The 13001-nt window shown below is 41.3% G+C and overlaps 1 protein-coding gene across 1 annotated transcript; it reads right to left on the bottom strand.

Moving 5' to 3' along the window:
* Window positions 1-674: 674 nt before the first annotated feature.
* On the bottom strand, window positions 675-12039 carry TMEM184C (transmembrane protein 184C). Its single transcript, XM_040582361.1, has 10 exons — window positions 11601-12039; window positions 10031-10161; window positions 9897-9933; window positions 7769-7974; window positions 6901-6975; window positions 5976-6069; window positions 4441-4553; window positions 3666-3765; window positions 3000-3171; window positions 675-2532 (listed from the first exon to the last, which is right to left on the bottom strand). The coding sequence occupies exons 1-10, from the start codon at window positions 11715-11717 to the stop codon at window positions 2240-2242; spliced, it is 1338 nt and encodes a 445-aa protein (XP_040438295.1). The 5' UTR covers window positions 11718-12039; the 3' UTR covers window positions 675-2239.
* Window positions 12040-13001: the final 962 nt, after the last annotated feature.

Below are 13001 nucleotides of genomic sequence, written 5' to 3'. Positions count from 1 at the left end.
GAAAGGTATGATCCTGTAAGCTACTGCAATGAAAAAGTAAGTTTTCTCACAGAAAAATAAAATAATGCAGGAATATGTGCACACACAATAACTGAGTAATAAAATAACTCAGTAGGTTTCCAGAAACACTGTGAAAGAAGCAACCAAGACAGTTCACTAGCTCTTTTCCTATCAAAATCCACCCTCTGTACCTTACCCAAGTTTTACAGCAAATTTCAAGTATTACACCAACTTCAAGTATTAAAAGAAGTCTCCAGTGTGAGGTTTTTTAAAAACTAAAGCACAGTAGCTACTTAGCTTCCAGCAGCTCTGATCCCTTGACATCATAGTTCTACCGCTATCACTTTTTACCTGTATACATGCAGGAAAGCAGGTTATTTCTAGTAGTGGCTACAGTGGGCCCTGAAGTCCCCAGATGTTGTTTCTTTTTAGGTCATGGCTATTACATGGCTATAAAGATACCTGGAGTCAAGCATAGAAAAGTAGATTCTGATTCTTCATAAGCACAGACAAGAACTTTTCCTTTTTTAGTAACAAGCCTTAACATCCTGAAAGCACAAACCTGCATACTAGTTATACTTAAGATCCCCTTCTTCCAAGAAGAGGATGGTTGTATTCATGTGTCATTCACACTCTTAAATTACTGTCACAGTAAATGAAATTGAAAGAAGATAAACAGTTTAAATAAAATCTTTAATTGCTTATTTACAACAAAGGCAATGACTTGGCAAATTGAACATTATGATTCGCACTTTCTCACTAGCTTCAGATACAAGTACATAGTCAACTATAAAATATGCAGCCTAGTGAATAAGGCGCAATATGTACATCACACTAGTACTGCAAAAAAAAAACCCAAACCAAAAACAAAAAAGAAAAAGCACTTAAGATGAATTTACTGTGACAGCCAGAAGTAAGCTAAACATCCTGTAAATGCTAACAATACTGAAAAAGAAACTTCAAACATCATTTAAAAGGTCACTGCTCTAGGGTTTTTTTCTTTGTCAGATTGCAGACATGCAAGAGTAGTAAAAATCTGGTAGTGGAATGAAAACAATACCCCTCCGATGTTGTCAGATTTTGCAAAACAACATTTTGCAACAAGTGTACTTCTTGGTCTGAAATCTAATGCTAGTAACTCCAGTATCAGACTAGCTACTGAGTTTTACCGTAGCAAAGGTCTTTTCTGGCATGGTGGAAGGAAAAAACCAAACCCAACCAAAGAACTATTACATTTGAATCCAGGCTATACTAGAAGCATATACAATAATCACACACACACACAACTTTATGAATACAAATTACTAGACACATTGCCAAGATACCCTGCTTTAACAGTTTAAAAAAAAACCCTTAAGTGTTAAAGAATTTATTGCAGCCCAAAATAAAGAAATCTGTTTTGTTTTCTACTTCCTTTTTGACATCTTTTCTTCCCCCCTCCCCTGTATTTTAAGGTAGTAACCATTATTCTTATTTTAAAAGGATAGGAAAAAGCTAGTCAAGTGTGAGGTATTAGTCCAAAACCTATCATCCTGGCTCTCTCTTCTGAACGTAAAAGACAAACATTATGAGCTACAAGGACAACAGATACGTCAACCATATGTTCTAGGCATGGAATTTTATAGCAAGGCCTGTAGGGAATGCTTTCTATGTATAGATTCTTTACTGATGTTCTGTAATAATTACCTTCCTGAAGGGGTTTTACTGAGCTATGCAGGAAAGGGAAGAAGATGACATCTGTACAGAAGTTACCGTTTCGTCCACACTCCATTCAACGTTGGGGTATGGAAGTTACCATCATTAAGAACACAATCAAAGCTAATACAAACACTTTTTGCTACTGCACTCCTTAAATTACATTCTTGAAATTAAGTTTTCCCATTGCTAGTAGTACACTTACACTTTAGAAAAGCAGAGTATTTTTTCAAATGTTTCTTTTGTATTAGTAAAAGTCAGTGTAAATTTGATATGATGTGTGTTTAGCCATTTAAGGAGTTCATTCTTAAATCTATGCAGAAACCTTTACAGTGTGCGTGGTTTATATTCACGGGATACTCACAGGCACTCACATCCATTATAGATTCAGAATTCAGATGTCAGTTACAGCCATATCCTCTTCCTGTCTGCACAGTAGCTTTTCCAACTTTTTCAACTTTCATCACCAACAGTACACGTTAACAGAACATGTACGGCAAGTATGCAAGAGAATCCTTGACACACGTTCAAGGAAAAGGTGAGCCTAACTTTTATCCAAAGATTTCTCTGATAAATTGTGCTCTAGTTCAGGGGATTCCTCAGCGTCTCGGATAGCAGAATTGTTATAAATACCATCAACTGCAGGGGCTGTTGTTGGCGTTGTGAGAGGGGTCACAGTGTGTCCAAACCCCTGATAATGACCCATGGGCGAAGATGGCATTGAAGAAGCATCAGAAATTGGGTCTTGAGTAGATGAAGACAGTAAACTTGTATGCTCGTTCTGTTCATGATCCTCAGCAAAAAACATTTTCCTTGGCTGGCCCAAAACTGTCCTTCCTAGAATTATACCAAATAAAAATACTTTTTAACACTTCCAACACTACACCAAGGTCTTTGAACACATCAACTCCAAAGCAGGCATTAGACATTAGAAGACAAGTCTTTGTTTTCTAACAGCTTCACATGGCTATTGTTAGCTTTAATGAATAAAAAGATGTTCTTTCATTTTAAAAAAACAACCAAACAAAACCCAAAAAGGACATTCCTTTCTTCTACCAAACATACCTGAAGCTTTCCCTGAGATTCATTTATTTAAAAGAAAAATTAAAAGCTAGACTCTTAAATCAGCCAGGATTACTGGTAAGAACAAAGTGCCAGATAAACCATGAAATCTAAGGATGCAGCTGCCACTGATTTGTTATGGAGTGTTCTCAAGGTACTACACAGAGATAGATAATAGTGCAAAATGATGCTGGAAATACACGTGCTGGTAACAGATCATACAAATCCTGTCCGTTACTTACCAACATTTCGAACCTGTTCTGATATATCTGCCCTTATATCAGAAATATCCCACATTGCAAGAAAAGAGTCAAAGCATGACCCTTCTTCAGCTTCTTGCACGTAAGGTTTATAGGAAAAACTGTAGTGATGCGCAATAGCAGCCAGGAACATCTCAACACAAATGATAAAATCCTGCAATAAGAGAGAGATTTGACGTCATACTTAACATTCATAACCGGAGAAAAATAGTTCCTGGGTTTCTTCTACAACTGAAAGATTGCAGTTGCCTTGTGATACTGGCTGGCATCAGCCATGTTTCCACGAGAGGCAGGTCATTCTTGGCAGGCTTCAGAAAGCTGTGAGTACTACAGACATACTGGAACCAGTCCCTGCCTGACGGACGGACTTGCTGCAAGCAATGTCAACAAGCAGCAGCTCTACAATGAATTCTTGCAAGAACATCCAACACAAGTGTTTAACTGGGGCACATTCCTTCTGCCCAACGCATGCATATAGAAGTGTTGAGCATAAAACTCACTTGGGGTGACTGAATGAAACTTAGTACTGAATTTAAGTTGGGCTAATCTAGCCCGTGTTTATTAAAGCCAGTATGACAGCATTTGCCCGACATCAGCTGTCATCTTACATATAGCTATTCCTCCTAAGAAATAACTGTCTGCTCCTACCTGTAGGCCTGTAGCCACAGCTTCCACACTTTGCCATTCCCAGGTGTGTTTCTCAGAAATAACGCCAACTTTCACCAACAATGCAATAAGCACAGCTTGCCTATAAAGAATTTCTATTATTATTATTGTAACAGTAGTGCCAAAAATACCTGCAAGCAGATCTGGTAAACAAGGTCTATTCATATGTGTACATAGGAGAAATCTTATAAAAAAACTTACTGTTTATATATTTAGACTTTGAGAGGAAGAAAACAGATTTAGAAAGAGACCTCATTCATCCACAGTCCTAAAGACCAACAGAGAACATGACCAAAGAAGAGTCTGTTGTTCCAGTTAGTTATAAGAGCATGTTGCTTCTCTTTCAGGGTATTACTGCACCCCGCAATGTTCAGATAGTCAAATGCACTCACACACTAGCAGCTAAGTGCAAGCAATGCTTAAATTATAATTTATAGTTAACTTACAGTAACATTTTGGAAAAGTTAACGTAATTTTTACTTGAAAAAGTAAAAAGAATTCTCAAGTAACTTCAAATGAAGATTCTAAAATAAATTATGTTCTTGAGAATCATCTTATAAAATATCAAGTCTAAAAAATAATCTCAAGTGAACAAGACTGCTCTATCCAATGTATTAGTACCCTTTTCCTTTCACAGCACTTCACTAAGATTATGGGTGGATTTTGAGGCCTCTAACCTCAGCAAAAAATCCAGCCTTTTTAGCTATTTTATGATCCAACCCAAGAGCAAGAAGTAAGGAGTAATTAATTCACTTACCAGAAAGAAACAAAAACTACCATCTTCACACAAAGGAACTTGCCAACAGGTTGGATAGGGTTCAGTTCTTCACGTAGTACTTTATAAAACAGCACCAGACAATACATAGCAAACTGGCAAGGAAAAGAAAAAAGAAGAAAAACTTTAAAATCCTTGTTTATTTTGTGAAGGAATTGTTTTACCACATTTCTTCAGTTAAATATATCACAGTACAATACAAACTTAAAAAGCTATCTATTTTAACAGAAAGGCTCTCTATTTATAAAATCTTTGCCTTACTGTGTTAAAGAAGGCTACCCCCCGCCCCTGAAATTGAATTTCTGAAATGCGTGGTATTGGGAGACAGAGGCTGACAGGTCATCTGTCTATTTACAGACTAAAGCAAAGCCTAGCAAGGTCCATAAAATATTTTCAATGCCAAGCACATCTCTAGGGAAAGCAGTATAAAAAGCACGTGCTCTTTCAGGCTCTTGTTAAGAGCACCTTTTATGATGTTGCCTTTTTATGAGAGATGAGGCAACAAATGCAACCTTCACTGCAAATCTGAATGAGTTTCCTATTAATGAGAACAGCAAGCAACGGATCTAATGTATTAGCCAAGCCTAAGGAATTGTTCTCCCCTTTTCATGCGCATTCTCCTAGCCTCTTACTGCTAGGTTTCTTTAAACAATCATGTCAACCAGAACATGCAGAAGTATGTGCTGATGCTGGGACTGTTGTCACAGCAGAAAGTAGCTGCAGCTCCTTCTGTAACAGTCACCCATCCAACACAGGGGTGGGCAGCAGTAGGAGGACACCCTTTCCGGATACTATGTCACGCTGTTTCTGACTCCTGCTGCTGTTGCCAGAAGAAAGAAGCTTGGAGACCAGCAGGCTAAGCTGTAAGGAGCCAGAGCTGCTGCTCTCTCCTCTTGCAATAGCTCATGGTGTCATGTGCCCTAGGTGAAGCAGAAAATGATTGCACTTCCTCTGCATTCCCAGCAAGTCACTAAGAGCAATCCCTGACCTCCAAAATTAAGCTTTCAAGTCTAGGGGCTGACATCTTACCCTTACCCCACCATCATATGGCTGCTGAACCAACAAGACGAGGTGTTAGGCAGGCCAGAATCTCAGCACCATTTCCATTTTTTGTCAGCGTTCTTACCACCAGCTTTTCAACACTGTATTTTTAACTCAGCCACTGCTGATTCTTTGTATGTGTGCTGGGATGAAGCTACAGGGGTGAGTGAAGTCAACTCTTCTGCAGAGGGGCAAGTGTGCAGCTCTAACATGCCTAGGCCATACCACTGCACCCATGAAATAGTTTGGGGTAGAGAAGTAGGACACTGTTGCTTTATAGAGCTTTGTAGTAAAAATAAAAAGTTTTAGATCATCTGCAGTATTTAACAGACAGTAACTTTAACTTACAGTAGGAAATATTCTATCCATGAGTTACCAGACATTAATACAATTACTGTCAATAGTTAACATAGAAGATTCACGTAATACTAATATGATGAGTTAAAAGAACAGAAAGATGTACTCTTGATACTCACTAGCTGTGACATATTGTTAAGTATAACCAAGTAAGTCCAAGCATTGTTGAAGCTGAAGTTTCCTTCATCGTACACTCCCACTAGTTCACAAATTCTGAAAGAATTCAGAGTTAATCATTATGTAGTAAAAGATCACTTCCTTGAAATGCTAACTCTTCCTTATATCGATCAACTGTTAGAATCCAAAATCCCTTTTGGTACTCAAATATGGGCACTGAGGAGTCTGCACAAGAATCAGTTTCCAACACCTTTCCATAGAAGAAATAGCGTTTGAATTCAGGGTTAACATACCCCATTGCTGAATTAATTCAACAATTAAACATTTTTTTAAGCTGTTTTGCTTTTAACTGTTAGAACACATACAGCTAATACTTATATGGATAGCCTTTGTGAATAGCAACTTTGTCCACAGTCTTATCAACACAAAGTTCATGAAATCAAGCTTTCAGCATCAATATGCACAACTGCCTACTTTTCCTTTACAACAGGTTATATGGTATGTATGAAGGCACAGTCAGGCCTCTCACATGCAAAATTTAATAAAATTTTGAAAGTTACATGAAACTGGACTTTAAAAATACCAATTTGCTGAAACCAATGAGAAAAGGGAGGAGGAAAAAAAAAGACCAAAAACAAAGAGATCACAAAAAATATCTTTCCCACATAAACAGTACTTTACATTCTCTCCCCTGCTTTCAGCAGCAGGCATTAAGTATTTATTATTTCAATTCTGCAAATAGTCATTCACTATAGAGAAGTCATAAAGAAATCATAGGTTGATTCAAATTGCCAGGACCCATTTAGCATGTAACACAACGAGTCTGCTTTCAAACTGCCTTGATTCAACACAAAGGGCACGAAAATTCTTGCCCGTGTAACTCAAAATTACATCCTGATGATCAGTATTATTTATGAGCATACTTACAAAGCAATAATGGTAGTAAATGGTCTGACAACAGTGTACTGCAAAACACCCAGTTTACATCTAAATAATAAAACTCTGCAAGAGAAACACAAAATTCATTGAACAAGGGTTTAAAGACAATTCACATATGGAATTTTCCTGTTCTCAGTAGTTCCACTAAACTAAATTTTTATTTCATGGTAATTTCAGCTTCTTCTTCCAGGACTTCAGATGCTTCAGTATATAGCGTGTATATATGCAATACACAAAAGACCTAGACTTCTATACACTATGTATGTAAGAAAATACTCGATTCACCTATTCTAGCCATGGAAAGCTTCTGGTCAGGCTGAACAAAGGGAACACAATTTTCACTGTGTCTGAAGATGTTTAAGGATGACTTACATTCAGAGTTTCTCTTTAACATTTTAAACAGCTTTATCAAAATCTCTTAAGAAAGATGCTTAATCAGATTAAGCACGCAGAAGCAAATAGTTCAAGGGCATATGGCCTTTCGTCCTTCACCTGTGGAAGTAAAAGCAATAGGCTATGTGGTCTACAAGGAATTCTACACAAGGTTTTTGGCAAATATATAACAGCAAAGGAGTAAAATTCAAGGAGACCTTTTTCCAGTATTTTTCAAAAAGTTTCCTTTAGCACCACCTGAGTCAATGCAGGTTAGTAACTAAGCGCGATTTATAGGATGTTTCACAGCTAGATGAAAACGTCCACAGCTGCTTTCAGGAGGGATTCATATTTGACAAAATGTGTGCAAACCATAAACTGACTCTGCCAAGCGACAACAATTATAGTATGCAATACGGAAACAAAATGTTTATATCTGATTAGACAGCTTAAAATTTTAAGATGCCATCATATATATACTCACTCTCCCATAGCCCATGATGGACAACAACATAGAGGCGGCAGATGTCTCTGCTGATCTTTCGCTTCTATTATTAATACGAGGTTTGGATACCGGTTGGTTAGATAATTTGAAAGAAAAACCATAAAATTATAGATGACATAAGCTTCATAGCATTCTCGACATGTATCCACATATATTGCAATGTTGGGGTATTTCAAAGCTATCCACTGTAAGAAGAGAGGTACACAAGAGGTTATATGCAAGAAACACAAAAGTAATTCCAATGACAACACTGGCTGGCTAGTTCAGCAAGCAATACTTTATTAAACAGCAGGCACTAATTAAACAGAGCTTGAAGCATTTAGCTAATAAGAGTGTAACGCTACAGTTAGAAAATAACATTCTTTAAAAATACAAGTAGAACTTCAGCTTGCATCTCTGCAGCTTTAAATGCAAGCATGCTTGAAGTACTGTGCGAGACATGCTCTGTATCTGACCACACAATTCAGTCTTTCATGTAAAAGTTAACTAAGTAGACTGTTCCTTACAGATAACCTACTCCTGTTAAGAGGAGACATGGTAGAAGTGTTTCCTGAAATTCACATATTCATTGTCAATACGGGTTTGAGAACTAAGTTTTTAGTCCCTCAGTATAAAGTTGATTTATTATGTTATCTATGTGTAAATGCGTCTTCTGGCACATTTGCAAAATATAGAACAAAGCAGCAGATTAGCCTTGAAGTGATAATCATCCCTCTAAACCAGAATTTCAGACAGAAAAGTGATTTTTTTTGCAAAACTGTGATTATGGACCAGCTGCCAGAGCTTTCAATTTTTGAGTATCACACTGCTGTCCCACTGTTCAGTACAACCTGTCTTACTGGGTCTTCATGGTTTCATTTTTCTGGGGGTTGGGGGAGGTTAAATAGAGGCAGGTTTTTTGAGTTTACTTTGCTTCCCTAGGTTGCAGTGGAGTGAATGTTGTGCCTTCTCTGACCCTCTTATTAGAACTACAGGAAGATGCTTCACATCCTCGTCACAGTTAAGAAATACTAGAGGTCACAGATGCTGCAACACCTTCATGGAAGATGTAATATTGCATCTAGTAAACTGAAAATACAGTATTTGAACCTAAGAAGAGAACTTTATGTTCAGCTCAGATTAAGCACTTCAGAAAAATACCATATATGCAGCAAAGGCCATAAGATCCAGGAGTCTGGGGAAGTATTTCGATATGCCAGAAATGTCTCCGAATGCCTCGGTAGAGCCCATTTAATTAGCAGGTAATTTTCTTCCAAAGGAAAACTGTGTATTTGAAATTGAAGTATCAACCTGAGTTACTTGATATTCCCTATAAGAAACAGGTAATATTGTTTTCCCCACTCTCCTTCACTCTCAGATACTCCAAATCCCAGTCTTTCAAAAAAACCCCCCAAAATAAGTAAAAAAACCCATAAGGGTGACATTTCATAAACACTCAAAAAGATGGGAGAAAAATCAAAGGACAAGTTCCAGGAAAGCTGTCTTTTATGGGGGAAACAGAAGTATTTGCAATGTCAAGAAGGGATGTCAACAGGTAAACACACACGCTGTACAGTCCACAGGTTTAGCATGTTGCTTAAGCTCTTGCCCAAAATAATCTCCACAGGTGATGTATTTACACGAAACATTATCTGGTATGGCCAATAGATTCTATCACATGAAAGTATTCAGAAGTGGATTTTTTGTGGGATCTTATCCTTTGCCCCCTAAAGCAAAAAGGAAGAATTTTAGCACTAAGCATAACTTGGGAAAGAAAAAGGCACTGCATTTTGAGACAGTACTTGGATCTGTCTGGTTTCCAGTTCAGCTGTTAGTGAAGATGGAAGGACCAAAAGCAGGCTCTTGTCATACCCCTTTCCACATCTGCCATAAAGGACACTCAAGGAGAGGGTTAAGAAAGGTTAACAAAAGCAATCCCACAAGCTCCACAAGAAGAATGTAATATTGCTAGAACTATTCTTCTGACATACTCCATAAACAGGAATGCCCAGAAATTTCTAGGACTACAACTCTCCATGCAGCAGAGTTTCTGCCGTGACACTTGTTTTCCCTCACTCCCACAGCAAACAGAATTTTTTTGAGCTGTTAACAGTAAGAGAACACTTACACTGTCTAAACTGTAAATCGGCACCATCCATAGAATCCTGTTACAATAACAAAAGAACATTTAATATTACTACAAGTATTTTTAGTCTGAATGAAATTCAACATTCGTAGCACAGGTAAAATGAGAAATGTTACCTTATTATTGGTTTCTGTAATTCAGGTTGAGTATAATGGACTAAGTGTTGTAGTATTCCCCACAGAGATATTGGTATCGTCATCAATAGAAATATCCCAGCGATAAACCATGCCTTGGTATGAATTCCCACCTTGCAATGAAAAAGAACGCAAGATCAAAGTTTCAGTAGTCATACTTTAAAGTTTTACTAGTATAGCAAGAAAAAACCCCTTATCTTTTTTTTCTGTGAATAAAGTTTTAAGATGGACATTAAGTACATAGCCTAATACTAAGTTTAGTTTTTCTAAGTCTCCTTTTCAAATACACAAAACCCTAAAGTCTCATTTGCCACATCTGTTGATGTGGCTTTGAGTAAAACTTAAAATTCTCCAAAGAAAAAGAGAAGAAATCTTGCAGAACCAACAAAAACATCACCAATAAACAGAAAACATTCTAGAAAAAACAGTCATGCTCACTGTTAATTTACTGAAAGACACAACGGATTCCTCCTAGATTTAGGTCCAGAACTTGTCTCAGTTCAGTGCTTTATTACAAAGTTTCTGAAAGCTTGTGGATTTAAAGTATTTTCGGCTTTAAAATCACGTAACAACTAGTAATCAATTTCAACTAGTTTCAATCAACAATCTGGAATACATAAGCACATATGTATCTAAATATATAATGCCTGCTGAAACAAAGGGCTACCGTTTTAAACCAAAGCTCTCTAAAAAACAACTGAAAAAATAATCCTAAGTACCAAAATCTGAGAAACAGACTCAAGTGGGTTTTTTGTTGAGAATTTCTTCTGATCCCCTACCGTACATCAACATCCTGTGTCTTTTGTTGCTTTCCAGTCCAAAGTTCACCTCTGAGCAGCTTCTCTACCAGTATCAGATGTAGCAACTTTGAAACTTCCAATATTACTTCACCATAAATATCCACTATGCCCAACATACAAAGGCATTAGAAAACGATTTCAAAATCAGGAGTTTAAAATACACTCAAGGCAGACTTTACAGCTGCTAGGCACTTAAAACTAACCTCGGAAAAGCTCACCTCTAGTGGAACAAGCCTGTATTCAATCGGACAAGGTATATATTAAGGTTAAAACTTGTTGTTACAAAAGTAATGCTATCACATGTGTGTGTAATTAGTGAATGACATACTACGGTGCCATCAGCACGAAAAAAAAAGCTGCTCTATCTACCACCTCTTCTCCCTCAGGAGCCAGGATTACCTGAAGTACCAGGTTACGAACGCCAGTATCACTCCAAGGCGTCAAAACCTAAGTTCTGGGCAGGGCAGCACCTACAGAGACTCACTCCAGCGTCCCCAGCATCGCATCCACCGGGCAAACGCCGGCTATTACTGAACCGGCAGGAGGAGCAGGCCCGTCCCGCCCCGCCTGGCCCGGGCCGTGCGGTAACACGGTAACGGCGCCCGCGGCACGGCCCAGCTCCCCGTGCCGGGTCGCTACCCGGGGCCGAAGCCCGCTCCAGGCACCTAGAGGCGCCCAACTCCCGCTCCACCGCCGGGCTGACGCCCCCCCCGGCCCGGCCCCGGCCCAGCCTGCCGCGGCCCGTCCCTCACCTCCAGCTTCTGCAGCTCCCAGACGCAGAGCGGCACCACCACCAGCAGCCCTACGATGTACAGCAGCACCACCAGCGGCCGGATCCACCGCCGCCAGTTCCCGCAGGTGCACGGCATGGCCGCGCCGCCGCCGCCCCGCCGGCCACAGCGCCACCGACACTCCTCACACCGAGGCGGGGCCCGCGGCGCCTCAGCGGGCCGCCGCCGCCGCCGAGCCCGGCAGCCCCCGCGGGGCGCGCATCACCGGCGGGGCCGCCTGCGCACCCCGCCGGCTCGCATCAGCTTCCGCCTGCGCTCCGCCCCGCGCCCCACCGTCCCCTTCAGCCCGGCCCGGCCCGGCTCAGCTCGGCTCGGCTCGCCCCGGCACGTGCCCTACGCGCCGCGGGGCGCCTGGCGCGGCGCTGCCTTAACCCGGCACGGCCCGGCTCGCCTCGGCGCCGCCCCGCCCCCCGCACCAGCCTCCAGGGCGCTTCCGCCTGGCACGGCTTCCGGCTGCCCGCCCCAACGTCATCGGCCGCGCCGATTGGCTTCTCGCCCTGCCTATCGCCGCTGCCCCGCCCCGCCCACCACTGAGAGCGCGGCCAGCGCCCGGGCCAGCGGGCGGTAACGGCGTGACCGTGCCCTCTCCGGAAGGGCGCCCTCTGCCGCCTGTGCGCTGCCCCTGCCCCGCTGCAGTGTCTCCCCCTCGCGCAGCGGGCGGGAAGGCAGGTGGGCGCGCAGGGCGTGCGCTTGGCTGAGTTCGCGGCGGGGACCGTTATTTCGGCTGTGGTAACCGCTCCGCGCGCGCCCAGCCGTGAGGCGATTGCTCGGAGCGAGCCGCGCCGTGCCGAACCACGGGGTGGCCGGGGCTGGAAGGGACCTCCGGAGGTCACCCAGCCCAACCCCTGCCAAAGCAGGGTCACCCAGAGCGGGCTGCACAGGATCACGTCCAGGTGGGTTCTGAATGTCTCCAGAGAAGGAGACCCCCCAGCCTCTCTGGGCAGCCTGGCCCAGTGCTCTGCCACCCTCACGGTGAAGAAGTTCTTCCTCACGTTCAGATGGAACCTCCTATGTATAAATCCAAAGTTCAAGATATTTTTTTTTAAACACCCTGTACTTTGGTTCATTGAAGATCATGCACTGGTTTGCTTTTGTTGGTTTGTTTTTTGTTTTTTTTTACTTCCCTAAGAGTATCAAACCGAGAGCTGGCTTTTAGTGATGTTTTTGATAAAAGTTCCTGGATCATTTGTAGGACACTTGGGATTTCTTTAGCACTTACTGCCCTAAAAAAAAACACCAACAACCTTGGGGAGAATTTGAGCACTTACAGACTTAAAATCATTGTTTTGAGCTTATCCAGTCTTTTTCTGTCTACTGGTGTTTTGTGTGCTCTCTTGAATTCCAAAGTAGGCATCTTTGCCA

The sequence above is a fragment of the Falco naumanni genome, chromosome 1 (genome assembly GCF_017639655.2).
Source record: "Falco naumanni isolate bFalNau1 chromosome 1, bFalNau1.pat, whole genome shotgun sequence".
Taxonomy (NCBI): Eukaryota; Metazoa; Chordata; class Aves; order Falconiformes; family Falconidae; genus Falco; species Falco naumanni.
The sequence above is the reverse complement of the archived record's forward strand: the minus strand, read 5'-3'. Positions and strand labels throughout refer to the sequence as shown.

What these genes read in the sequence shown, in the direction of transcription:
- TMEM184C (XM_040582361.1), bottom strand. Translation starts at nt 11,717, where the DNA reads ATGCCGTGCACCTGCGGGAACTGGCGGCGGTGGATCCGGCCGCTGGTG. An exon ending in TTAACAATATGTCACAGCTA is followed by an intron (nt 4,554 to 5,975) that starts GTGAGTATCAAG and finishes TTTCCTTGCCAG; the next exon opens with TTTGCTATGTATTGTCTGGT. An exon ending in GTAGTTTTTGTTTCTTTCTG is followed by an intron (nt 3,766 to 4,440) that starts GTAAGTGAATTA and finishes AATTCTTTATAG; the next exon opens with GCAAGCTGTGCTTATTGCAT.